This window comes from Apteryx mantelli, chromosome 15, assembly GCF_036417845.1.
Source record: "Apteryx mantelli isolate bAptMan1 chromosome 15, bAptMan1.hap1, whole genome shotgun sequence".
Taxonomy (NCBI): Eukaryota; Metazoa; Chordata; class Aves; order Apterygiformes; family Apterygidae; genus Apteryx; species Apteryx mantelli.
The window spans coordinates 22108412-22134699 of NC_089992.1; the positions used below are offsets into that span (position 1 = coordinate 22108412).

The 26288-nt window shown below is 46.1% G+C and overlaps 1 protein-coding gene across 1 annotated transcript in view; it reads left to right on the forward strand.

Moving 5' to 3' along the window:
• TMEM266 (transmembrane protein 266) overlaps positions 1–25930 on the forward strand; it is a 62213-nt gene extending 36283 nt beyond the window's left edge. Inside the window, exons 9-12 of the mRNA XM_013957007.2 lie at positions 55–170; positions 11602–11788; positions 24052–24102; positions 24941–25930. Coding sequence (XP_013812461.2) covers positions 55–170; positions 11602–11788; positions 24052–24102; positions 24941–25509 — 923 coding nt within the window. The 3' untranslated portion in view covers positions 25510–25930. The remainder of the gene's footprint in view (positions 1–54; positions 171–11601; positions 11789–24051; positions 24103–24940) is intronic.
• Positions 25931–26288: the final 358 nt, after the last annotated feature.

A 26288-nucleotide genomic window follows, 5' to 3' on the forward strand; every position in this document is an offset into this window, starting at 1 on the left:
TGATAAAAACAAATCACAGCTGGGTTACTTTAAGTGCTTATTTGTGTTTTCCAGCCTATGTCCTTCCAGTGAAAGTGGAGATGGAGATGATGATTCAGCAATATGAGAAGGCAAAGGTTATTCAAGATGAGCAGCTGGAAAGACTAACCCAGATCTGCCAAGAACAAGGGGTAAAGTTCAGTTATCTCTTTTGTTACATATAGCTTGTCCTGGCAAATGAAATGGTTTATGTACTTTGCCACAAGCTAAGGCTTGAGGAATATCACTAGGAGTTCTGTTGCAAGGTGACAGGTTTCAGCGGTAGGGAAATATCTAGCTGCGGTCAGGAAATTGCCAGCTGGGTCTTTGTCAAACAGCGGTTGTCTCCCTCTGCTGCTGTGCATGTGTTTTTAAGGTGAGGAAAACAAGTGCGAGAAATAGAAAAGCAATGTTTCCAGTATTTAATTTATTGAGTAAGTACAGACAATTTGACGTACTATTCAGAACATGCAAAAATCATTGCCATTGTTGGAGACTGCAGCTGTATTAATGTGATATTCCCAGGAATTGTATATGCAGTTGAAAGCTAATGAGTTGCCTAAACTCCTGTTTGCTGTGAAGTTTCCCTGCTTTAAATGCAGCAGGCAGCTTCCCTGTAGGTCAGTCAGAGACTCTTTTGGCAGACTCAAAATGCTGCAACAGAAGCTTCTAGTTGCTGGAAGCAAGTCAAAATTTCAGACTCTTCCCAGGCCCCTGAATGTTCAGTGACTCAGTCTTGAAATAAGGGAGAGCAGAGCTTACAATATCTCAGACAAATATGTTTACATTAAAAAGAAGATGTAAAACCACTGGTTTGCACAATGAACCAAGAGTTCTGAATTACAGGTTGTCTCATGAAAATGAGCTCATGAATAACTTGCTTTAAGGTAGAAACTAATCACGTATGACGAGGCTCAGGCTAAGTGCAGCGTTCAGGCGACCATCAAACTACAACAGAATGATACCCCATGTGACTTATTTCTGTTGTTTCAACTGTAAGGATAACTGTGAGGTGTCTTAGTAAAGCTGGGAGTTCCTTTCTAGCATCAGCGCCCCCTCCATACTTGTGGTAGGTGCTTTTCAAATACAAAATGAGGAGAGCTCTAAATCTGAATGACTCGGTCAGACAAAAAGTTGAAGGGCCTGAGCAGACAGGAGGGGAGGTGACTTATCCCAGAACAAGCCAACTGCCCAGCAGGTGCGTGATCTGAAGGAGGGATTTAGGTGCCCATCTCTAAACTAGGAACCTAAAATATTTGTTAAACTATCAGGATTTAGGTCCCTAAATGGCTTTTGGATTTGTATCCCAAGTCTCTTGGTTCTCTACCTAGGATTCAGCAAATGAACTCCTGATGGCGGTAAGGTGCCTTGTCTGTGTTATGAATTTAGAAAACCCATTGGCAATGCATGCCATTTTATACCGCTGCTTTTGACAGTCTGTCATATTAACTGTAACAAATTTCTAAACCTTACACTTGACTGCTGCAAAAAATTAGTTACATCCAAACATGTATGTTCAGTGGCAAAAGTGCAGTCGTCTTCATATAACTTTGTGCAATGACATTAATTCATTCATCCTTCTGTCATGGTTGGGAAATGGTATATACCTCATTTTACAGAAGAGGGTTTACCATTTGACCAAACCACTAGGCACACCGGAGCAGATTTCTTGAGTGCCACTGCAGTACTTTGTGTATCAGTCCATGCTATTGTGCTAACGTTCTTGCCCTAATGAGACAATCGTAAATTCTGAAACATTCATTTTTTAGGAAATGGATTATGCATCCAGGTAACTCTCTCAATCCCCAAACAGTTTTTGGTGTTGTTATTCACAGTGTTGTGTGAGGGTGGGCTCTTTATCCCAACTGGGGTTCAGGAGCAGCTTTTGCCACCCTCCGTTCTGGTCCCTGTGCCTCCTTATCCGCACGCCTGGCTTCCAGAACGTTGAAGCATACTAGACCTAATCTGAACTCTAATGGTTAGCACAGCTGTATATCAAGCACAAAGAAATACTGCATTGGTAGATGAGTAAATCTGTGGAAACAGAGCAGGTTCCCTCCTAGCTTTCAAGTGTCATCAGCTATGGAAAAATATGGACTACAGAAAAATGACAGCATACTAATCTCTCTTATTTTACTGTCCTGAGTTCCTGCCAAACAAATGTCTCAGCTGTATAATATGAGGTAAATGTACTAATTTGCTGCAGTTAGCAACATAAGACATTGACACAAGTACTGCATCCTTCCTTTGTAAATTAATAGCTTCATAATTCAGTCAAGAACAAGTTGTCAGCATTATAATATTCACATTAACATTGTGTACAGTATCTGGTGGGAAAAATATGTCCTAATGGCATTTAACGTCTAAAATTCTGCCAGGTTTTTGCTTTTTCATTTGATCATCTTTCCTGACCTTTTTAAAGGCTTGCTCGTTCATGGAGTTTGAGCATGGATGCCTGTGTTTTTGAGTGAAGGGGTGCCTGCAGCCATCTGACTGCTCTCAACTTTGGAGCCCCAGCAGGGAGGGATTGCAGGTTGCCATGTCTGTGCAGTGTCATCTCCAGCATGGGCAGATGGGATAGCTGGGAGCCACCTCGAGCCACATCTGCTCGTAGGGCTTGCTCTGATGCCCCAGATACATGCAAGATCTCTCTCCTCTGGGCACACGTCTAGGGCAGCCCAGTGCTCCCTACCAAGTAAGAAGATGGGGCAGCCCACTGTGGCTGCCTGCATCCCAGCAGTGTGGCTGTAGCTACTGACTCATCCTGAGGCTGCTACTTAGTGGCCACACTCATGATTTGTGTTGATTTATTGATTATAGACAGGGTTGAAAACATTCCTGTTAAAAAGGTTGCTCAGCGCTTCCTTTTTTAAGACCCTGTGTTCATTTCTTACTGCTTTGCCACATGTCAACCAACTGGGACTGAAATTCTCAATACCTGGCATCTTTCCCAGATTAAATTATTTTAAAAGTTTCAAACAAAATATTTGTGACTTCTGAAGAGGAGTTGGGAAAAACTAACCTGTTTTTTCCAGTTTAAAAAAGAAGAAAAAATGGCCAGTTCTTTGAGAAGCATTATGTCCCCCTGTTTTGTAAGTGGTACTTAACACTTTACAGGCAAGTAGCCTTCTTGTCACGGCTGAGTTTTTAGCTATACTTCTGAGCAGCAACAGATGCCCTGTGTTAACACAAACTGTGTGGTTTGAGTCAACCTTGTTGTGTGTATGCACGAAGTGGAGGAACTGAAGTCGTAAAGGCAACCTCTCTCTGGTATTTCTTCTCGTGCAGGTTTGCTGAGTGGACTTGTATCTTGTTCATAATTGATTTAGACATAGTCAAATGTACGTAACTATATGGTCAGTTTAAGTTGGCCTAATTTAGCATGGCCACTGAGGGAGGCATTTCCCTCTTCTGCCCAGCTGCCTTCTCCTGCTTACTTGCACAAATTCCTGTGAGGAAACTGATCTGGAATCTAATGGGTTTAAGATTAACCTAACAAAAATTATCAGTTTTTGTGGGGAGATTTTTTCTGGAATCTGGTTCACTCCACAGTTGTAGAAATACTTCTGTTGGCCAAAGGTAAGACATACAAAGGCAGGAATGAATGATGAGTGTGTAGGACTAAAAGGAAAGCAAAACCACCTGTTTGCCAACTTATAGCAGTTTAAGGCTTTTTTTTTTAAAGGGAAAAGCCAGGGAGAAAGAAAACTCAGTGAAAAGGTAGGGTAGCAAAGAAGAGGACTAGGACAAGTAGTCAAAGACAAGTATCTGGCTACACTGTACCAGCAAGCACATTCTCCCCAGAAATCACCCAGCTGGGGTTTCTGTCACATTTTTTGCTCAGGTCCCAGTTGCACAGCTCCTAGGGGCGAGGCCAAGATGATTTCACAGCCCAGGAGATCCGTGATTACCCACCTGTGTCACTGCTGCCCCACCCCTCTCTATTTTGGGAACCAGCCCTCATCCCTGGGATGAGCCAGGAGCAGTGCCTTCCCCAGGGCCCCCAACCTGGTTTGCCTTCAGATGCCCCTCTCCATCTCTTCTGCGCAAAGCGTTTTGGGGGTAAGGTTGGCTGTAGCCGCCAGGCCAGTGTCTCATCATGCCAGTGCCTTTGACCGGGCCAGCAACTATGTGTGCCACCCATGGCATCTTCACCTCTACGACTGTGCCACCCAACCCTGAAAAAAGCTCTTCGTGCCAGTCCTCCCACTCTCGAGGCGACTCTGAGTAGCCCCTTTGCTCCATGCTTCACACGTCCCCTCACCTTAGTTTTATTCTGTAGTGATCAAATATATATGATATAGCCCGTTTCAATGAGAAGAACGTGAGCTGTTCATATCGACCCAAGCAGGAATCTGCATGTGCATCTTGGCCTGTGTAGCAGCAAGCAGTGCAGCAAACAGAAGTGGGAAAAATGGAGTCTACCATCTAAAAAAATTAAAAGGAGGAAAAATGCAACCTCCCTTTGTCTTGCTTTTTAAATTAATGTTTCATTTGTTAGTTGTGTGTTGTTTTGGCCAGTGGTAGGGTATCACAAGTGTAAAGTATGTTTCCATTTCTGAACGACATTGAAGATGTACTCTTGCAAACATGAAAACTCTTTCCAGATGTTGATTTTTGGCTAACCATACATCTGAAAACCAGAATATATTTTATGAATTATAGTTGCATGGACCACCACTTTGGTCTCTGTAGTACCCCACTGACACTGTTCGAATTGTTTGCTGTTTTGTTTATTCTCCGCTGGCCAAGAGAGATGTCATTAAATGGGAGTGGAACGTTAGGGCAGTCAAGGCAGAGAGTACTGAAAGGGCTGAGATGGCTGTACAAGACTTCACAAAACATGAGAAACATTAGCAGTCACAATAACAGGATTTTCTGAAAATTGGGGAGGTAAAACAGTCTCACCGGAATTATTTATCAAAAATATAAAAAGAGTACATTGCTGACGGTATTGTTTTATCAGAATAGCTTAAATTAAACTGCAAAATGAAGAAAATTCCAAAGTTTCATTAACAATGCAAATTCCAGTCAGGGAAGATTGGGTTTTTTTTTTCTGGAATCAGCTGTAAAGGAATTTCCATTTCTGATAATAGATTGACATATGATCTTTTCTGTTTAACTTTCATAAGAGCCCTTCAGCTGACTACAGTCCAAGACTATGTATTCAACCTTATCACAAGAGCTCCTTTTCTGTCAACTCCTACAGAATTAGGTTTTTAATCATTCTCAAAACTGTAACAACTATGGAAGTTGTAATTTCTTTTTTATCTTGGAATATAATTTGTACAACAGCTGCTAGTTTAATGACAGGGCTATTTAGCTGGTAAAATTACCTATCGGAGAAATAACTTATGTTATCCTTTTGCAATAATTTTAATTTATTTCTAACTACCAGTCATTTTCTTAGTGACTGGAAGGCAGCCAAGGTCATCCTGTGTTTCATTCTGTCTATAAATCATTAGTTTGCAACTGTCTCCTGATTTTTATTGTTACCAACAATGGCTAAACTAATGGAAATAAACACTGGATTGTATCCCACTGGCAGATGAGTTTTAGGGCAGGGCATGCTGTGCAGACAGCCCTAATAGAATTAAGCAAAGTTACTGCTCCTATTGCATTAGGCACAAGTAAGCGTCTTTCTAAAATGTTCATTGATCTCTCCGAAACTGTCAGTCATACTCTGTTGCTAGACCATTAAAGAGAAGTACTATATGATTCACTGCCAAGTCTGACCCTTTTTGAGTCTTATATGCATGTTGTGAAATATCAGATAGGATGGGTGGTGCTTTTTATAAATCCGGGCATGTGAAGTCAGATGTTCTCTAGAGCTCTGTGTAGGTCTCTGTCATTTTGCCTGCTTATAAATAATTACCTAAGGCATTCTTTAAGTGAGGAAATGCACAAGGGTGCCCTGTAGTAATTTCTGTTTTGTTTCCTGCCAAAACATTGTTAAGTGTGTGTTACAAGAGGACATGCAACAAGTTTTGAAAACACTAAATGAGCTTAAATCTCCCAGCAATGAGCTTTCTCTCCATGCCTGACAATCTAGTTACCCATTCTTGTGTGAGACGGTGTGTAACTCCCTTTTTCTTGGTAGTAAGGGTATTTTCACATTAGCCACAGGTATTGCACTTTTACTTTGCACATGTTTAAACGTATTATTAGCATGCAAAACATACTGCAATTTTAGCATGGTTTTCTTTTGCCAGTTTTGAAAAGATCATGTATGACTTAATCCTGTGCACACTCCAGAATTGTGGTTTAAAAAATGTAGCCCAGCACTTGTGAGGCTGCGTGTGGAGTGCTGTAGCCTGTCTGGGCTCCCCGATACGAGAGAGACTTGGACATACTGGAGCAAGTGCAGCAAAAACCACTGAGATGTTTGGGGCTGGAGCACACGGCACAGGAGAAGCTGAGGAAGCTGGGTTTGTTCAGCCTTGAGGAGAGGAGGTAAAGGGGGGGATCTTATTGCCAACTTCAGCTCCATCATGGGAGGGTGTAGAGGAACTAGAGCCAGGCTCGTCTCAGAGGTGTGCAGTGACAGGAAAAGAAGCAGTGGACACAAGCTGGAATAGGAATTCCTATTAAGTATAAAAAAAACCTTTTTCACCATTAGGATGGTCAGCCACTGGAATGGGCTGCCAGAGATGTTGTGGTATCTCCATTCTTGGAGACATTCAAAACTTGACAGGCCCTGAGCAATCCAAGATAAGTGGGCTTGCTTTGAACAAGGTGTTGAGGTGACCCTCAGAGGTCCCTTCCTACCTAAATTATTTTGTGATATCTATGATGTTTTCAAATGTATTTTTCCATTGCAAAGTATGTTAGGGGACTATTGATACAGGAACCCACCAGAAGCTACCACAGTATGTGTAGCTAAGGATAATGAATATCATAGGTGTCATGGTAAATAACTTTAGTAGCAGTGTCAAAGGGACCAGAGCTCAGCTTGTAATCTCCGTAAGTCAGCAGTTAGTTTACGTCAGTCTCCTTGCTCTAAGCAAGTTATCTTCCGCACAACAGTGTGCCTGTGACTTCCCCACTGGCTCTCCGTGGCGTTTATGTGGTTCCTAGCACAGAGCTGATACCTATGAATAAGTCTTCTTTTAAAACAAATCAAAGCATGCATATAAGTTTTTGTGCTTTATTTTTCCCCATGTTATGCATTTATTGAACACACAAGCCCTTGTAGGGTGAAGGAAGGATGATTTGCCTGAAAATATGAAACATGACTTTTTCAGCAGAGGTCTCTTGCAGTACTCCTGTATTCAGGAGGCCCAGGTCTACCTTCAGATAGCTGCATCAGCTCCTGCCTGCAAATAGAAATTTCATGTGTTTAACTTGGCCCAGAATTTTTACTTAAAAAGAACATTATATTTTACACCTTTTACTGATTTATTTAACATGCCCTGGAGTATGTGACATGCAGTCAGAGCAATCTCATTAGCTCTTTTACACATTAGGACTGCCCGAGGTCAGTGTTCAATATAATGTTCAGGAGATATAAGCACCTGCAACGTGATTTGCTCATGCAGTCTCTCATTGAGAGACCCATAAAGAACAGCCACTTCTATTTAACCTAACCTTTGTTGTTAGTGGGTTGCTTTTAGTAGCCAAAACTGTATTCCAGCTTCTAAAATATCTTAGTCTAATTTTAAGTATTAATTGGAAACAATTAATATTGAACCAATCTCCTGAGTAGGTGTATGCCTTTCATGAGCTAAAAAGCTTAGGAGAATGTGTTTCCTGTTTAAGTTTTTCTAGAAATTTTTATGAATGTTCTTTCATTTTTTTAAATCAGTGCTTATAATAAAACCTCCAGTCCCTTTTCAAACATGCTAACTTAGGTTAAGAGAGTTTGATTTGCATTTTTAAGCAGTATATTGAGTTGAATTTTGGCTCTGTCTTATGTTCTGCATCTGTAATGGTGTTATATTTCTGCATCTCTATGGACAAGTTGTACAGGTTACTTTGCATCAGTAATAGTGAATATGGGACTGCCACAAATGCCATTAATACAATGAGTTCACTCTGTCCATGGAAAAGTCATAGTTGCACACATGACAGTTTTTACTTCCCTCTTCCCAACTATTTTAATGACTACAAAGACTTCAGGGCAAACATGAGTGGGACCTGGAAGGGAATGGTGGGACTATTCGTGATAAAGGAAGGATGGAAGGGAGAGCCCGTGTTAACCAGCTGCAGCTGCGGGGTGCCGTAGGCGACAGCAATGTTTCTGCTGTGATCTTCCAGCACGTCTCTGCATGCCGTTGTTCACCTCGCGCACGATGCCGACGTGCGGGGCACTGGGCTGCTCTGCTCTGCCTACAGATTCAGTCCTCCTGTCTGCTCTTGACAGTCTCATCTGCAGTTCTGGATTTTAGACCAGCTGAACTTGCTCAAGGGTAAGAGCTGAAAATAGAACAGACATATGGATTGTGTTTGCAGCAAGCAATAAAAGTGGGTTCACATATCACTTAAAAGTTACAAGCCCTGCATATGCCTTTCATACTTGGGCAGTGGATGAGGGAAGCATTGCTTGAGCCAGGACATCAGGTCTAGGTTTCGGTTTCTTCTAGGATGTTATACTTGTGAGATCTTCAGAAGCAGGTGCTTTCTCTGGTGCTGTGGTTTGGACATGTATTTCTGCCCTTTAAACATGAGATGGCAGCAAAGCCTCTTCTGTTGTTGACGTTATCAGAAGTAGTAGTTGGTCACCTGGATCACTGTGGTGTTCACTTTCTGTGTGATTCCAGTTTTGCCTGTGGTCTGTGTGGCTGTGATTCAACCAAGGTGTAATAATTTTTCTTATTTATTTTATAAAGATTCGTTTGGACTAAATGCAGTTGACCAGTGCGGTGACACCAGACGATGGTCCGCAGACTGCTGCTGGGTTCAGCAAGCCAGGCTGAGTAGTTCGTAGCTTGTTGGCAGAGTCTTATTAAACAATAAAATTTATGAACTCATCTGTTAAAAGCTGAATGGTGACCTGGCATAGAAATGTTAAGCGTTGACAGTATCTGTGGATTCAAAATGTTTGGAAACCCTTCCTTTATTGATTGGAGCACACAAGTGGGCATAAGGAAGTCTTATTTCTCTCCTCATTTTTGCCATAGGTTCACTGTGGCAGGAAGGTTTTTGCTTATGTGCTTCTTTCTTCACATCTATAAAACGCAGCAATCCTCTTCAAGCCTTTGGTCATTGCAAGGTTCAGCCAATCTTTGTAAATGCTTAAGCTGCTTAAATTGGGTGTGATGCAGAAGTACAACATGATGATATTGTTTTGTTGAGCTCACTTTTAAATGGTTTTATCTATTTGCCTTCTACCTGCCAATATTTTTTATCTTCCAAGAAAAAAGAAATCAGATCCTGTCTCTAGGCCAGAATTAAGCATGTTAGGGGCAATAATTTTTTTTCTAATGCATGGGAATGTTGAAGGATGAAATTTGAGATGTGCAAGGACAGTACCAGTGCCAAATTCTTACTGCCTTTTAATCTGAGCTAGGCAACTATGTGTGATTAAGCAATACCTTTTGAAAAATCTCCAAATGAATTTTTTACTATTGTTTTTGAGCGTATTTCTCCCTTCAAACCAAGGGGATGTCTGAAAGGGAATCTTTCTTGTTTTTAAGATGAAATGTGAGATATTTGGGGGTTTCTTTTTAAGACTGAAAATTAAGCACTGAAATGCTCTGTGTTGTAACATCGGTCTCTGGACAGCCCTTTCACCGCTGAATGGCGCGTTCATACGCTCACCTCTGCAGTGGCACCAGCACCTGGTGGCTCGGGACGCTCAGGGCGGCAGGGAGAGCAGTTGGTGCTCCCTGCTGGCTGCTCCTTCCTGCCTGGCTAACCGGCAAACACAAAAAGCACCAGCTGGGACCTGCCGTGGAGGTTTCAGTGAAGAGATCGAGGGGCAGGGCTGTATTTGACATTTGCTGATGGTACTTGACTCCGGTGGCTGCCCCGACAGGTACCTTTGCTTAAGAGCAGCGGGTGTTTCATGCAGCCAGCTGTCCACAGCTGCCAGAGCACATCCACTGATTTCGAGAGGACAAGCTGTGTGTTGTATTAAATCCTTGTTTAGTCGGTGGTTTGAAAATGACCCAGAGCGCTTAAACTGCCCTTTTGCTCTCTAGATTTGAGTCTTGCAGTGAGCTTTCCAGTTCCTGTAAGCTCCTTGCCTTTTGCTCTGGAAAGCAGATGTCAGTCTCCAGATACAGCAAACTGAAATCTCTGTTTTTTCTTTTCTCTTTTTTCTTTCTAAAACCCCTGGGAACTGCGTCTCGCTTCCCCTGCCGTCACTCGCGCGGCTCGGAGGCCCCGCTGGTGCTCTGCAGGGCGCCTGGCGTTGCGCTGGGTCACGCGCGGGCCGCCGCGGAGCGCGTGGGGTCTGCAGGCGGCCTTCCAGATCTGACAGCAAGATAGATTTGAGTCAGCACCGAGTGGCAAAGGCCAGAAGCAGAGTCATTTAGCCTACATGCTGTTATGCACCGGCTTTCAAGCGCCGCGGTGCTAATTCCGGCTCCGCTGTAAATGCAGAGTGACAGGCGTGCCGCGGTGCACCGTGCTTGCACCGTGCTCGCCGACAGCTTCGCCGGCCTTCAACTACAGGAGGCCCAGCAGTGCTAAGTTTTAAATGCCTTAGCCTATTACTTGCCTCATTTGCTTTTCCTTCTCAGGCTCTATAATTGGACACGACTTGGTCACTGCTGTACTGCTGTAAGATCTACAGATCTTAAAAAGCGTTTGAAAAGGAGAAACCCTCTGCCACCCGGCCCCGGAGCTGAGATTTCATAGTGCTTATGGAAGGGCTTAGAGGGTCCCTCCGGCCTCTCCAGGAGAGGATTTTCCTCCTTGCGTTACGGAAGATCTGTGGCTCTCAAAGACAGGCGAAATACGCTGTATCCGTCAGTTAGGTTATCGCTAGTCCCCTTCTGCCTTTTTGTCAGCGTCTGTTTTATAACAGCAGTCACGAGGCCGATCCCCCCCGCTGCAGCAGGGCTTTAATTGTCCTGGCTCACATGTTTGCACCAGAAAAATGGCACCCTGCCCCAGGGTTTCCTGCACGTTGTTGAGCAGAGAAGATTTTGGGGTGGAAGGGAACCACAGCATCCCTCGCCCTGCCCTAGGCAGTGGGGAAGCAATCTTGGGCATTGCTCCGAGATCCTGCCTCTTCGGAAATCCTCTGTACAAAGTCTGGCCGATTAGGGATGTGTCTCAAGAACCTATATGCCTGTTAAGGGTGATCTTCTATGAAGTTTTCATATAATTGAGCAGTTACTTCTGTCAGAAATTGTCCAAAAGCATATCTGCAGGTTGCAAAATGTGCTAAATAGATGACCAGCACAAGGCAATCGCTATTTTTAGATGATGTGAAGAACAGGCCAGCTCTTGTGAGTTCTGGGAGAGCATCAGCAGCTTGGACTCGCATCTCAGCTGAACCACATGTTTGATCTCACAGGTCTTCACTCAGGCCTGCAGCAGGTTAACGTTAAACTGGGTAATAGGCTGCAGCTCTAGAATACGGACTTCCAGCCATGTCCATATCACATCAGTATGTGTTGTTTTTCCCCCCAGTTTGAAATCAGGCAGCTGCGGGCCCACCTTGCCCAGCAAGACTTGGACCTGGCTGCAGAGCGAGAGGCTGCGCTGCAAGTCCCCCATCTCCTGAACAAGCAGAGCAGCAACAGGTACAAGGTGGTGGCGACTGAAGATTCAGATGATGAAGCCACCGAGAACATCACTGAGTTACAACCGCCACGAGGTGAGTGCTGCCCGCGTGCCACTACTTGCTGGCACAGCTGCTCCCTTAGATGGAATTAATGAATCTGCTAAATACTTTCACTCCACCAGTGAACTGATTATTTTCCCTGGAGACTGCATTTTTGCAAGAAAGTTATGTCTTCTTCAAAGTGGCAGGAACTGTTGTTATATTTGTGACAGATTCTGACCAGAGCCAATAAAATGGCCCTGGCAGAAAATGCCTGTGCTGTACCTCCCCCGTGTCCTTGCGATTATATCCATCAAACCCTGAAGAAGCAGCATCCAAGTGAGAATTGGCAAAAAAAAAAAAATCACTCAGAGGTGAAAGCAGGGGAATTGAGAAGACCATTGAAAACCAGTTTCAGACTTTGGCCACTTGCGTTTCTGTGATTTAGAGGGGACCCAGGGCAGTTCTGAATTGATGTAATGGCTCAGAGCTGCTACTGTGACTGCACAGGAATCCAGTTTGTAACTCAACTAGTGATATTTATAATATTGCATTGTTTTCATACTGGTTTTAATAGTATCCAGTTAAATGTATTAGGCCAGATTAGCCTCTTCTGTAAATCTTGTGTCAGCAAGGTTACATCAGGAATTAATGTGGCCAGTTTTTGGCCAAGTGAAGAGTCTGATGTCTGCTGGGAGGTACTCAAGTACATAAAAGTATGTTATGAGCATGGATATGTAATTGTGGACATATGAACCCATAGAAACCTGCGTCTCCTGTTGTATTCTGTGAGCTAAGTGATATTTTGTGAATGTTAGTGTTGGGTTAACAGAAGAAAAAAACAAGGTGTATGGTCAGGGGAAGAGGTGGAAAGCTACATGCCTAGAACTGTATCTGGACTGGTTATCTCCATGCTTTTGTACAGCAGAGGGTCAGTTCAGTGCTGCTCCTGGAAACAGGATTTTGATGAGTACAGGACTGTCTCTGTTTTGATGGGTCCCAGCTATCCTGCTCACTACCCTGCACCCTAGCTGGCCCACCAGGTTTGTGTGGTTGCCTGTGCTTCGGCTATGAACCTCACCTGGTGGTTGTGCTCTCACTGGGTTGCAGGTGCAGCCTGAAGGCTGCCGATGCTGGGCAGCCCGGTGGTGATGAGGCGCAGGCAGCTCCGGTACCAGCAAAGGGGCAATGCAGGGTGTGAGCAGCTCCGGTGCCAGCCACGGGGCGCTGCACGGTGTGGGCAGCTCCCGCTTTGGATGCTGAGGTCACATGCCGGAGGTGAGGAGCAGACCTGTGGGTACCATTGGGCTGTCAGCTGTCTGTTGGGCAGGCGTGTGTGCCTCAGGGAAACACTAACAGCTGTATTTACCTAGATCCATTTTTGTCACCTGAATGCTAGACCGAAAGGATTATTGAAAAGGGCGTTGCTCTTTCTCCCCTGATCCTCCTCGCGGGAGGGTAGGATGGGTCCTGATCTCCCTGATGGGGAACATAATACTCCGGAGAAGAGAACAGTCTGGGTTACTTCCTCTCACTCGCTTTCCTCTGTAGTGACGTGTTAGTCTTTCTCGGACATCTTTGCTGGATTATTTTAGTGGATGAACAGTATGTGAATATATTTGAATTAGAGGTTCTCACGACATCTTTCTTTTGGCCAAACTCCATCGAATTAAAGGCACAGAAGTATTTAATCAAAAGGTTTAAGAAAAAAAGGTGTCCACATTTTTTCAGATTATTATCCTCTCCATACTCTACACAGTAATGAAAGCATGTAGAAATTGTTTTTGTTTTTTCTTTTTAATAATGACTGAACACTGATCGCAACTTAGCCATTAATTATTCCTGGTTAGAAATTCTAATTAAAAGCAGACAGTGAAAGAGACTGCCCCCTAAAATGCATTTCCCCCTTTTTATAGGATTTCAGAGGCTTCCCAGGTGGATGCATTATAATTTATGCATGTGTTCCTTGAGGGTTACATTTGGAACTGGAGAGTGTTGTGCACATTATAAGGAAGTTTGCTGAAATTATAGTGCTGTGGAGATTCATCTAAAAATTCTTCTGTCCAAGGTGTTCATTCCAACTTCCAGGTTAACATAAGTACTCATTATTCATTTCTCCTTGTAAAATGCTGGCCAGATGGGCAACTGGGTGGACACACAGTCTTCAGTACTGATTTCCACATTCAGTTTGGTTATGGGATTGGTTAGGGAGATTCATGCTTGTCACTGAAAAAAACATATCCAGCAAATAACAAAAAAATGCAATACTTTACACACTGGATAACGTGCAGTTATGTTATATTTCAACGGTCATGCTGAGAATCTAGAATTAATTACTGATTCCCAGAAATGAACTGAAAATACAAGGGTAAATATTTTTTTCTAAATTATATAATGTATTACCTAAAAACCTTTTGTAGATGCATGTTTTTGAGTGCTTGTCTTTATAAGCCAAATTCAGGCAACTCCATTTTCACTATTGTCCTATATGTTGAATGAAGCAGGAGTCGGACAGAAAGAATATCCTATGGTCTCATAGCAAGGATCTACCATCGTGGTAGCCTACCATTGTGGTGGTAGGACTACCAACAAGGGCACCAAGTTAAGATTGTATAAAAAACACGAGCCCAGCATTAACATTCAGTGCTTTGTTTGGCAATCCAGATAATGGTCTATTGAGGCAGAGGAGTTTGTATCTAATTTCCTGGGTTATTTTGCAGAGGAAAGAAGTAATAAACCATCCCACCCATCATCACCAGGCTTTGAATCCAGCACCAGCAATGCTGGCTCCCAGTAATACGCTTGCCATTGCAGCAGAAGCTTTGGCATGCTGCCAGCATTTCTTCATTTGTGCTGTGGCTGTTCTAACCAATACGTATCTCAGCAAAAGCTGGCTGTGGTGTCTGGGGCAGAAGAGGAGCAGGTCTTCATCTTCCAGGTGCCATCCGTTGTGCCAGCCTGGCTGGGTGGTGTAGGCTCTCCCAGTGTTACAGCTCCCCACCTGCTCGTGCAGGTGAAATGCTTGTGGGACCTGGCTCTGCAGAGCAGGACGCTTGAGATGGTCCCGTATGTCATTTTTGTGTCGCTCGTCACCTCCCCCATCTCGCGTGCTGTGGTTACCCCGGCCGTGCTATCTTCAGGATTTTGCACAGCCTTGCTTTGCCTGGAAATATAAGCCTCCGGTGTTTTATCCCCTGACTTTTGGGGCCAAGGGTTATGCATTGCAAATTACCCTCTGGGTCAGACCGCATTAGGAGTTGCTTTGCATCCACTTTCTCTTAGCTGTGTTTTTCCTCCTTAAAGATCCCAGAGTGATGATTGCAGTTAATCACTGTGTGTCATGTGGCATTTGTGAGCTTTGAAAAATATCTAAGGTTGCCTGTTACAAAGGCTATTTTGAGGAGAAATAAAGGACCAGATTGCTAATAGTGTTAAAAGCTACAGTTCAGCTGTTAAGCAAAACAGGCGCTGGTGGGCTGTTCTCCTATGCTCTGACAGAATGTTAGCTCTATCTACAAAACCTGGGGATAGGGTATGGACTGGTATGTGTTTGTGCCAAACTTAACTTTGTCAGCCTTCAAAAACTCACTGTCTTTGGAGAGCCCTGAATGCTGCCAAGCCAAGAAGCTTGAGTTGGCTGGAGAACATAATGCAGGAGAAAATGAGATATTCCGTCCCAAGCTAAGCTTATTTCCCCTGTCTGTATTGGACAATGGAAACATTCAGTGCAGGATACTTTACCACGAGGGGGTTATGGAATAAAAAGGCATTCAGACTTTTTACTCATTTCCCTACCTGGGAGTTTTATGGGATAGTGCGTAAGTTAAAGCTCCTCAGAGGCAGCTCCAGCTTGCACGCTGGTGTTTACCCTGGATTTTGTGCAACCATTTACTACCGTGTTCAGTAAAATAAGTCAGGTAACCCTGGCATCGCGTGGTACACCCAGCACCTCGGGGAGTCTGGCAGGGGACGGCGGAGAAGCGTGCTGTGGCCTGCAGCGGAAGGGGGCTGTACGTGCTGACAGTTTCAGTAGCTTTCAGGACATATTTTCACCCAGCTTTTCTTTCTGCAGATCTCTCTCTGACCTTCCTCTGTGTCTGAGCTGCCAGGTCCATCCTGTGCTAATTCTCTGAATAACGAGCCATCTCCCCAGAAGTAGCTTACTGAGAGAATCCTAGCCCAGTAGAAGTAACTTGGTGGGAAATGTATAGATACATGGTATTTTCTATGTTGATTTGGCAAAGAGATGCAGGGAAATTTTCCCCTTTAGCTTTCTTTGAGTGGACAAACGTGGCGGCTAAAACGCAGGCGTCAGCATGCAAGTCAAAGGTGCCCTCCCTTATTGGCACCAGGAAAGATGTTGGGCAGGACTCTGGAGCCAGAAAGCCAGGGCAGAGCTGGGGCATTGGCTGCACTGTGAGCACTTGGCTTCGCTTCCCTGCCTCAGTTTCTCCAGTGCGACATGAATGGTGGTGCCCCTCACAGACTTTGAAGCGGCGCTGTGAGGCTCAGCTGGTTTGTAAAGAGCTGCGGCTGAAAGCTGCTGCCTGTGAACACCGCATTGCTAATGATTTTCAGGACCGTTGTGGTCAGCCTTTCACTAAGAGCCAGGGAAAGATCCTAAGTGCTGTCTCCTTTCTTCTGCCCAGAGATGGTTTGATGACATAATGGCAAAAATTATCCTATCTGCTCATCTCTAAATTATAAAGGGAGTTCTTTTCTCTTGCTGAATTCTTGCCTGTGTAACTGGTCACGGTCAGAATCTACTGTTTTCTGCTCCTGCACAAATCATTTTTAGGGTTTAGGATACAAAGTTCCAGGCTTTGGGGAATGCCAGGTTCACAATGCCCCATGTAACCATTAATACTTCCTCTGAAAATTTATTATTCGTTAATCTCTCCCATAATATATGAATTACAGTCCCTAGTGGAAATTCCACATTTTCCTGCATATATCATTTCAGTTTTTGAAATTCTACAGTACTGCCATAGTTTAATATTAACATGCCACCCTTATATTCATTTGAGCAAGAACTGGATCCCAGCTCTGTTACTTTCCATCACAGAAGGGTGATTTTAACTATTCTGAGTCAAATTTCCATTTTTATGGGGTTGGCAGCAAGTGGTTTGCTTTGGGGGACTGCTACAATTTACAGTCATGCATGGAGAAAAATAAAGTTTGCTTTGCCCACAGGTACCCACCATTTTGTAAGTGAAGAAAATGGGATATTGGGAAGGGAATATGAAAAATTCTGGAGCTTCAAAGGGCTTCTATTAAGATTATTCATAAGCTGCCTGAGAAGGCACTGGCATGGATTTTGTCAGTTGGTGCTTGCAAGGCTGTCTGAGCTGGTTGAAGACTTTTGGTTTTTCAGCTCTGCGCCAGTTCCTTTGGTGATCATCTGTTAGTGCTCTGAAGAGAGCTGTGTTACTGCAGAGCAATAGATAAAAAGTAGTTTATAGTTATTTTCAAATGTTGAAAAGTATCTGCTTTGAAGCCTACTCTTGGAAATGGTTATATCTTAAGTGCACTCTGCTTCCTAGTTAAACTCCATGAACCCACGGGGAGGCGAGGATTTGGCTTCGTTTTTCTAGACTCAATAAACAGGCCTTTCTTTTATAGAGACAGACCCAAGTTTCTTTCTGTTTGCTCCAAGCTGACTGTCACACATTAGGTCAGATGTGGATTTGCAGATCCTCATTCGCAGAGAACAAGGTTGGAAAGAGCATTCAGAGGTCGCCCAGGTCATCCTGTACCCCAAACCATCAGCTGTGCCCACGCAGGCACCGTGCGTCTCAGCCTTGCTCGAGGCGGCGCGCAGTGCTCTTGCAGGGGGATCCCCTAAGTGAGGGCCAGACCCATCCAGTGTGTTGTCATTTAAGGATTTTGGTTTTCTGTCCTAGCAGCATCATGTCCCAGGATTTCCTTCGACATGGCGACCCCCATCTCAGGCAGATTTCTTACTTAGAGCCAGGCGGGGTCTGTTGCTCTGCGCTTTCTCTGCAAGCTAACTCGGGCAGTTCCCCGCAGGGCAGGTGCCCTGGTGGCATCTCACGTGCGCTCGCAGCCCTCCGGCCTCTGCAGGGACGGGGATCTGTGTGACTGGAAGAGGTGTGTGAGCACTGCAGCTTGCGCTATTGTGGCAGTCCACCTTCATCCGAAAAGCGGGAGAAACCTCCTGGAAAGTGCCAGCTGGCTGCTCGTATTTCCTATTGGCACGGATTCTCCGTGTTGCTGGAGGGAAAGGGAGAGAGATATCCCTGTGCCAGCAAGGCAGAGGCAGCACGATCCTGCTTGGGTCGTCTTGCGCCAGCCCGGCAAGCAGCACAACACAGCTTAGAGATCTCACGTGTGCCTTAATAAATGAATTTATAAGTGAGAAGTGACTTCTGCACAGACTGCTGAGGAGGAAAAGAGGTCAGGTCTGGCTGAGAATTTGGTGATGGTGAAATTCAGCTGGTCAGGGCTGGAGAGCTCTGAAATGCCAGTGCTTGCATGGCAATCCCCAGGGGGATCTCCCCGGGAAGGTTACAGCTTCGTCGGGGAGTTTTCCCCCGTGCATTGCCAGTCTGCTTTCAGAAACACATTGTGTATGGCCCTTTCTGTGTACCCTCCAGCTTCCCTTCTTAGGGCTCTGCAGCACGATGCTAGGGCTGCGCTCTTGTCGTGCAAACTTGCGTTGCGGCAGTGTCATGGGCCAGTGTCAGAGCAGCATAGCTCCCATCATTGCTCTTATTTTTAGAAGTGTTTAGGGAGCAATAACCTGATCTTAATACTCGCGCCTTGAACAACCTTTCTGCTCAGAGTGTGTCTCAGTGGCTTTCATTGCAGAGTGTATTTTATCCTCCCTTTTTCCCAAAAGGCTTCTAAATGGTAGTGGTGCTTTGAGGAAAAGCCGCTGGTGTCAGATAGCAGTGATGGGGATAGATGATCTGCTTCGTTAGAAGCCTTCTAGTAAAGATTGCTTTCCAAAGGAGAGACATGGTAAGACAACGCTACTCTACTTGGAGGGCTCCTTCCTATCCTCAGTGGGAGACCGCACAGCAGAAGGAATAACCTTCCCGTTTGGAAAATTCAGCTGTGAGAGACAGAAGGCAGTACAATGAATGGCAATAAAAACACAAAGTAAAATGCTTCCATAGTGAACTATTGCAAAAGAAATGACTTTTTTAAGGCCTTTAATTGTAAAGATGTGCAAATGGTGTTTATTGTATGCAGAGGTTTTGCAGTCTCGTTCACTGAAGTCATTGGTGAAACAATTAAAGGTCACTGTTGAGGGATTATAGACTGAAAGACAGGTCTGCCTTGGGGGGAATCTCATACATGTGTTTCACCTAATTTATTATGTTTTTATAGGGCCAAGAAAGAGAGATTATAATGTTGTCTCTTGGGTCAGATGAGATCATGTGGGACCGTACTCCAAATAGTTTATTATTCCCTGAACCGTTTTAGCTTATATTCTGAATCTTGCAGGAAAAGAACGGGCAGATAATTTGAAAGCCTTTATCAAACAAAATATAGTAGCTGTCAGACAGATCCTGACCAAGAGCCCCACATTGTTTCAATAACCATGATTCGGATAGTGGGCTAAGAGGCGGCCTTACCTCCCCATCCTGAATGTGACTTCATTGCATTCAGGGCCTTGCAGAAGGGGTGGGTTCAGTGTCGGGGAAGGCTGCTTGGTTCTGAGGCCTCTGACCAAACTTCCCAGCCCGACGTGCCACTGGCCGTTCTGGCCAGTGAAAAGCCCTGATCCTGTTGGAGTCGGTCTGCTGTCCTGGCCTTGCACTGCTGGAGCTCATCATCCATAGGCATTTTCCAAAGGTTGCCGTTTTCAGGGGAAATGAGAGGGAAATGCTTTTTCTTTCTGATACTGCCAGTAGCTTATTTTGCTATAAATGTCATTTGTGCATCTGTATGGCTAAGGACTTTTAAAAGAAAAGTTCCTCTATGTGGAAAAGGAAGTACAGGTAACATTGCTGTATATTTGAGGAGTTGGATGAATTTCAAGGAAAGGAGGAAAAAAAGTCTTCTGGATCCTGGAAATTCTAACTTGTCGGTAATATGAAAAAAAACTGTAAAAACCCCCCCAGGAAAATATGAAGGATGAAGTATTCCTTAAGACAATTGCCTTTCTCTAGCTGAAGCTAAAGCACACTGAAAGCAGAAAAAACTGTGTACAATTTAAATAATATAAGCAGTCTCTTGCAAAAGCTGGTCTCCCCTGCTTACTCATATCAGCATCCTACATGCCATCAGCCGCAAATGCATTTGTGCTCTTGATCCCATTTGACTGCACGTACTGAGCAGTGGGGACTTCATCTCACTGTAAATCACCGTCAGCTACAAAGCAGGGCTCCACAGTGATGTGCAGTGCTGTACTTTTTATCCGCGTATACATTTTATATGCAGAAATAGTTGCTTTCAGCTGTATATTTGTGGCATTTTCTTTATACTCCTTGCTTTCAGCAGTTAAGAATATAGTCAGAGATATCTGGAATTGTTTATAACCTTTTATGTCCAAAGCAGCTGAGACTCCCATATGACAAAGACAAGTTTGTTAATTGTCACTTTGCTTTAATGTAATCATGGAAGAAACTTAATCTGTAGCTGAAATATTTATCCTGCTGCTGTCTTTCCATTACTCTTCATTGCTTTTTATTCATAAGAATCTTTTCAGGGTAAAAATATAGATTTTTTTATATTTTATAGACACACGCACACACATATAGGTATATAGATATATGTATGTGTGCATGTCTAAAAATTTTAGCAAGGCAAAACAGTGAGGTGAAGAAGGCTGTCACATAATGACACGAAGCAGCCAGCTCTGAGCCTTGCGTGCAAGCAGTCACACGCAGCCAGCAGAGCTGGGAGTTGTCCTCACCACGCGCAGGGGTCCCAGTGCCAGCATTTCGGGATTTCCTTGTCAGGCGTTTGGCATTGGCCTCTGCCCATGTAATGAGCAGTCAATATCTCTTCGGTTTGAAAACAACTTACTGATTTGAAAACAGGTCGCTAGTACGTTCTGTTGGTTGATGCAGAGATGGCCAGGACAGTGACGGTATGCAGTCCTAAAGAAGGTTTGCTTTGAGCATTGCTTTAAGGAGTGGAAAACAGGCAAATAACTTTTCTGGGTTGCTTTTTTTCCCTCAGTGCAAAGGATCCTGGCACCTGGGAAAGATTTTAATGAGAGCCAAAGGAGATGAGAGTCTCCCGGTCTCCTGTTAACCGCACTGAGCGTGGCCGTGTGCTCTTCCAGGCGAGGAAGAGGGGTGGCCCCGTGTGCGCAGCATGCCTTCGTCCAGGCCTCAACTGTAGCCGTTTTCCTCTTTTCTCTACTTAGAAACAGACTCTGAATTAAATGTGATGAAAACACATCACCAAAAATATATATATGCAGATATATTCTGCATATAGCTAAAGGTTCCCTCCCAGAGCAAGAACCTGTGTCTATACTGGTAGGTTTGGTGGCATTTAGAGTGTAAATTATGTATGATTGAAATAAAGTGTATTTTAGTAGCAGATAGCTGAAAAGCTTTGCAATGTACTCCTAATCCAGCGGCATTGCCTTGAGCTACTCTGAGGCCTCTTTTCTAAACTCAGGCATTAGCACAAAGCACACCTCTGACTGCAGGCATTTAAAGATCAACAAGGGCCAAAAAAGCTTTTAAGATCCAATGAAGCCAGGCAGACAACCCTGTTCCCTTTCAGTGTCAGGTTAGATTGCCTTCTTACGAGCGCAGCTATTTCAGGTACAGAGTGCTTGGTGGTTTGGGTCTTGTTGTGTGCAGAGAGTGTTCCCCGGAAAACATCTGTTTCTTTCACCTGCAAACCGCAATGTGCTGTGAAAAGGCAGCACTGTAGCCACAGAGGCCCGGGGGATGAAGGAAATCTGGCTCAAAGGGATGAGCATGGTTTGCTGAAACACCGTATCAAAAAGAGCACTTAAAAGGAGAGGATGCTTTTAGAGCACACGATACAGCGCAAGTTGGGCAGGTCAGGCTGCCTGCGAGCTCGCCCTGCTTGCTGGCCTGCTGCTCCTGTTTTCTTGATAGTAGTAGTCGCGTTCTGCTCAGAGTTGGGACAAAATAAGTTTGTTATTTTCCTTTTTCAGTGACTGTAAAATGTTCTGTTTTTCTGTAAGGTAACAGGAAAGCCCTCTGTCATCCACTGATCTAGAATGTGTTGTCTTGAGCGGTCCTTCAGTATGCAGCACAGCTGCTGCTTTCCCTTTCGGGGTAACCGTTTTTCTCTTACCACTGTCGACGTTCGGATGCAGCTCTCATGTATGTGTTACGAGTGTAGGGCTACAGCCTCAACTTGTAGAAATCCTTATAGCATATCTGAAGCTAACATAATGTAATATTAAGTAATATACTATATATCACATGTATATGTAATAATATTACAGCAACCAAGTAGCTGTCTTTATTCCTTCTAAAGGAAAAATGAAATGTTGCTTTAGAATTGTGGAAGTACACATTAAAACTACACTGATTTACAGCAGCTGTAGAGCTGGCTTGTCCGGCTCTGTCGCTTGTTTCCCAAAGCAGGACTTGCGCTGAGTTTGAGTGCCGTTTCCATTGGTTTTGTAAATTCTTTGTGTGGCTTTTAGGGATACCGTCATCCAGGACAGAAGCAGCAAAGTTCGAGCTGCTCTTCTGGAAGCATGCTGGTCTTCTTTTCCCACTTCATTTAGTCCCGTGTTTTGCGGTAGCGAGTTAGGAACACCGAAAGGAAAGGGAGAGTGCAGGCACAGCGGCGAGGGTTACGTCGTTGCTGCTCAGCATGGCAACAGAAGGGGTTTGAAGCGGGGGCTGCAAGCGAAAACGAGGCGCAGGGTAGGGCCGCTTGAATAAAGTACTGCAAGAAAATCCAAGTACCCCCAAAGGAGGGGTAAGAGCTGCCCTTCCAGTCCCCCTCCCTGGAAATCTTTTCCCCGAAGGAGAGGCTTGCTGCGGGCTGACAGCGGGCTCGCTGGCTCGTGGCGGCAGCGACTAGCGTTAGGTGAGAGGGGGGTGCAGCTCAGGTCAGAAACTCTGTGGAGCCGTTCCCCTTGCAACGTGCGATCGCGTGGAAGGAGGCAACGCGGTGCTGTAATTGCGGCGTCAGGAGCAGGACTGTCTCTTCCGGTACCCTCGGTTCAATCTGCCGGGATTCACGCAAGCTCTGTCCTTGTGCCATAGCTTAGGTGGATCTGCTGTGGGAGGGGAGGGCCCTGCTGGCCAGGAAAAGGCCGGTGTGAAGCTCGTCTTCATGAGTGCTGAGGAGAAGGACCTGATCAGCCCCATGTCAGTCTCTGGAAAGATCGTGGCACGGGTTTTCTTAGGAACCATTTTGAAGCACATGAAGGACAGGAAGGTGATTGGGAATAGTCAGTTTAACCGAGGGCAAATTCTGCCTGACCAACCTGGATTGCCTCTGTGACAAACTGACTGATTACGTGGATGAGTGGAGTAACGTACTGTCATTCTGGGGAAGATTTTTGATGCTGTCTCCCATTCCTGTTTGGGTCTGAGCGGGTCCAGGTGATGAATGGGCTACTGGGTTGCTGGGAAAACAGCTGGCCTGTCGGACTTGAAGGGTAGCAGTCCCTAGCGTGATAGCCAACTGCTGGCCACGTCCAGCAGAGTACCCAAGGAACTGGTACATGCAAAGAATGAATTCCAAATGTATGTTTTCAAGTAAATTATGTCACAGCCATACAGTATTTGCAGAGAATTTTTGTAAGGTTTATAGGACATCTGTGCTCACAGCCACACGAATATTAGGGACTCTAGTCTGCCGAGGTGAGCACCCAAGGCACTTCGTGTCCCTTGAGTATCCATTCCTCAAGCCAAACCCTTTGGGTCATTTTAAATAGATGGCTGCTGTTCACTGAGAGCAGTGTCTTGTACTGGCAGAAATTACCAAATGCCCAAACAGCTCATGTCATTTAAATTATTCCATTCTTTGTCTGCAAAGAGAAATCCAGGGACTTAGATCACAAGGGCTGTGTCGTGTCCATCCAGAACACCATCTTTGCAGGCCCCATTCCCGGAGCAGGCTTGTAAAGAAGTATAGCAAATGATCAGCCCTATTTTGGCTAATTCCTATCAACCATCCATGCGTATGCTGCAGCCACGGGGCGGATGGGGCACATGGCCTGTGTCTCCAAATCACGTCAGGTCTCCTGACCTCACAGTACACATTATGAAAAAGGCTCAAGCGGTTCTCTGGGCATACAGGACACAGGAGAGCATTTCACAGGGTGGGATTTCAACCATTTAATCAAATAAATGGTCTTCTAATGACTGCCTTCTTATTTTTTCCAGAGGACGACATGAATAATTACATCAGTCAATACTACAATGAGCCCAGCAGTGGTAAGTGTCCCTTAAAAACGTGGGGATAAACTGAATTTTGGCTAGGTCTGTGTTGCACCACATGCTGTAAACCAAGCGAGACTGAACAACGCACTAGATCTGTCCTGGAGAGGAAAGCCACTGTGGCAGGTTGGTTTTCTCCATGGATGTTTGTATCAAGCCAGAAATTCTCCAGAGATTAAAGGGCCCCAAGGTTGCTCCTACTGGAGTCGCTCATAATGGTTTGAAGATCCAGGAGAGGTTAATTCCCCCTCACCAGGCTGTCCAGTCCACAGAGTGGTTCAAATGGACCTGGGAATGGAAAGTATGGACAAAATAAATGAGTGCAAAGTAAGTGGGGCCTTAGCTTAGCTCAGCACCAGGCTGGGAACCTTTCAGAAGGGTTAAACTGAGTGACAAGAACCCTCAGTGGCAGCAGACCTGAGGGCAGACCCTGAACGGTGTCCCCTGGCAGGCATCCCGGCAGCTCCGAGGGCTCACGGCAGGTGAGCTGGAAGGGGCAGGTGCCGGTGCCGTGCCCTCCGCGAGGGGCGGCGTGCGGGGTGGAAATGCGCAGGGCAGCTTGCTGGGGGCTCGCCCAGAGCCTGTGGCTTCTGGGTGGAACTTGTATAGGCATGGTTTGAAACATCACTGTGAGCAGGGTGTATGCATATAGAAACGGAGATACAGATAGCTATAGGTGCACACGCACAATAGCGTGAGAGCAAGAGGGCAACGGTTTGGGAACCAGGAATATTTCACTAGGGAAAGCAGCTGTGACAAGTGACCCACTCACTGAATGCTACATTTTTTTATGCCTCCTCTCCTCTCCTCTCCCTCCCTCATACGGTCCCTGCAGACAGCGGCGTTCCCGAAGCAGCCATCTGCGTGGTCACCACGGCTGCGATCGATGTTCATCGCCCCAACATCTCCTCCGACCTGTTCACGGTGGAGGTGCCAATGAGGCTGGGCAGCACCGGGACGTCCGCCAGCATCACGTCGGGCAGTGCCTCCAGGTCGACAGTCAGCTCGGGCACCCGGGCCCGCAGCGAGAGCAGCCAGACGCTGGGCTCCTCACCGGACTGCAGCACGGCCTGCGAGGAGGCCCCGGAGGCTGGCCCCGCCCGGCAGCGGGTGGCCCGGGCCGTGGTGCAGGAGCTGCTGTCGTCCCTGTCGGAGGAGGCCTGCTTGGCACAGAAGGGGCTGGATCCCGTCAACCTGAAGCTGCCCAGTCCTGCGGGCTCAGCCGGGGCCAGTCCTGACCTGGGCCACCGGCTCAGCGTGCTCAACCAGAGGAACCAGGAGAGCCTTGACGTCTTCCAGCTCAAGCCGCTCATCGAGTGCCCACAGGGTGCCCCGGTCATCGACGAGAAGTTTGGGGCGCTGGGACCCCCGGAGCCGCGGCTGGGCAAGGTGCCTGAGGCGTAGGCTGCCAGGCTTCTCCAGCCAGGGCCCGCTTGGGGCACAGGGATGGACGCAGGCGTGCGCTCGACCCCTGCCACCGCCACCAGCTCGGGGCCAGGCTGGGCCCGTGGCACCTGGGGCAGTGTGCACCCAGCAGCAGCCCAGGGCACCCAGGGACACTACGGACCCACCAGCAGCCCCAAGGCGCCCGGGGCAGTATGGACCTGCCACCAGCCTGGGGCCAGGGCAGATCTACGTGCCCAGAGGCGCTACAGACCCGCCAGCAGCCCGGGGCCAGCATGGACCCAGGGCCTGGCCACCCCCTGGGCAGAGGCACCCGGAGCCTGGGGCAAGGGGGCCCCCGGGGGCAGGCAGCCGGGGGGACCCGTGGGAGCTGGGCGAGTGTGGTGGGGGCATGGCGCTGGGGAATAAAGAATGGCAGAGATGTCGGTGTGCTGTCCTTCCTCCCTTCTTCCTCCTCACTGCTCTCGCTCCAGCTCTTCCTTCCTCCATCACTTCCTCCTTCACCCCCTCCTTTCTTCCCTCCTTGCCTTCTTCCCTCTATTCCTCCATCTCCTCCTTCCTTGCTCCCATCCTTACCTTTTCTTCCCTTTCTTCCGCCATTCCCTTCTTCCTTGTCTTCCCCTTCCTCTTCCCTTTTGCTCTTCCTCCCCTCCTTCATCCCTCCATCTCTTCTGTCTGCTCCCTTCCTTCCCTCTTCCCTTTCTTCCATCATTCCCTTTCCTCCCTTTTCCCCTTCCTTTCTTCCCACCTTCCTTCCTCCTTTTCCTTCTTCCCTTTCC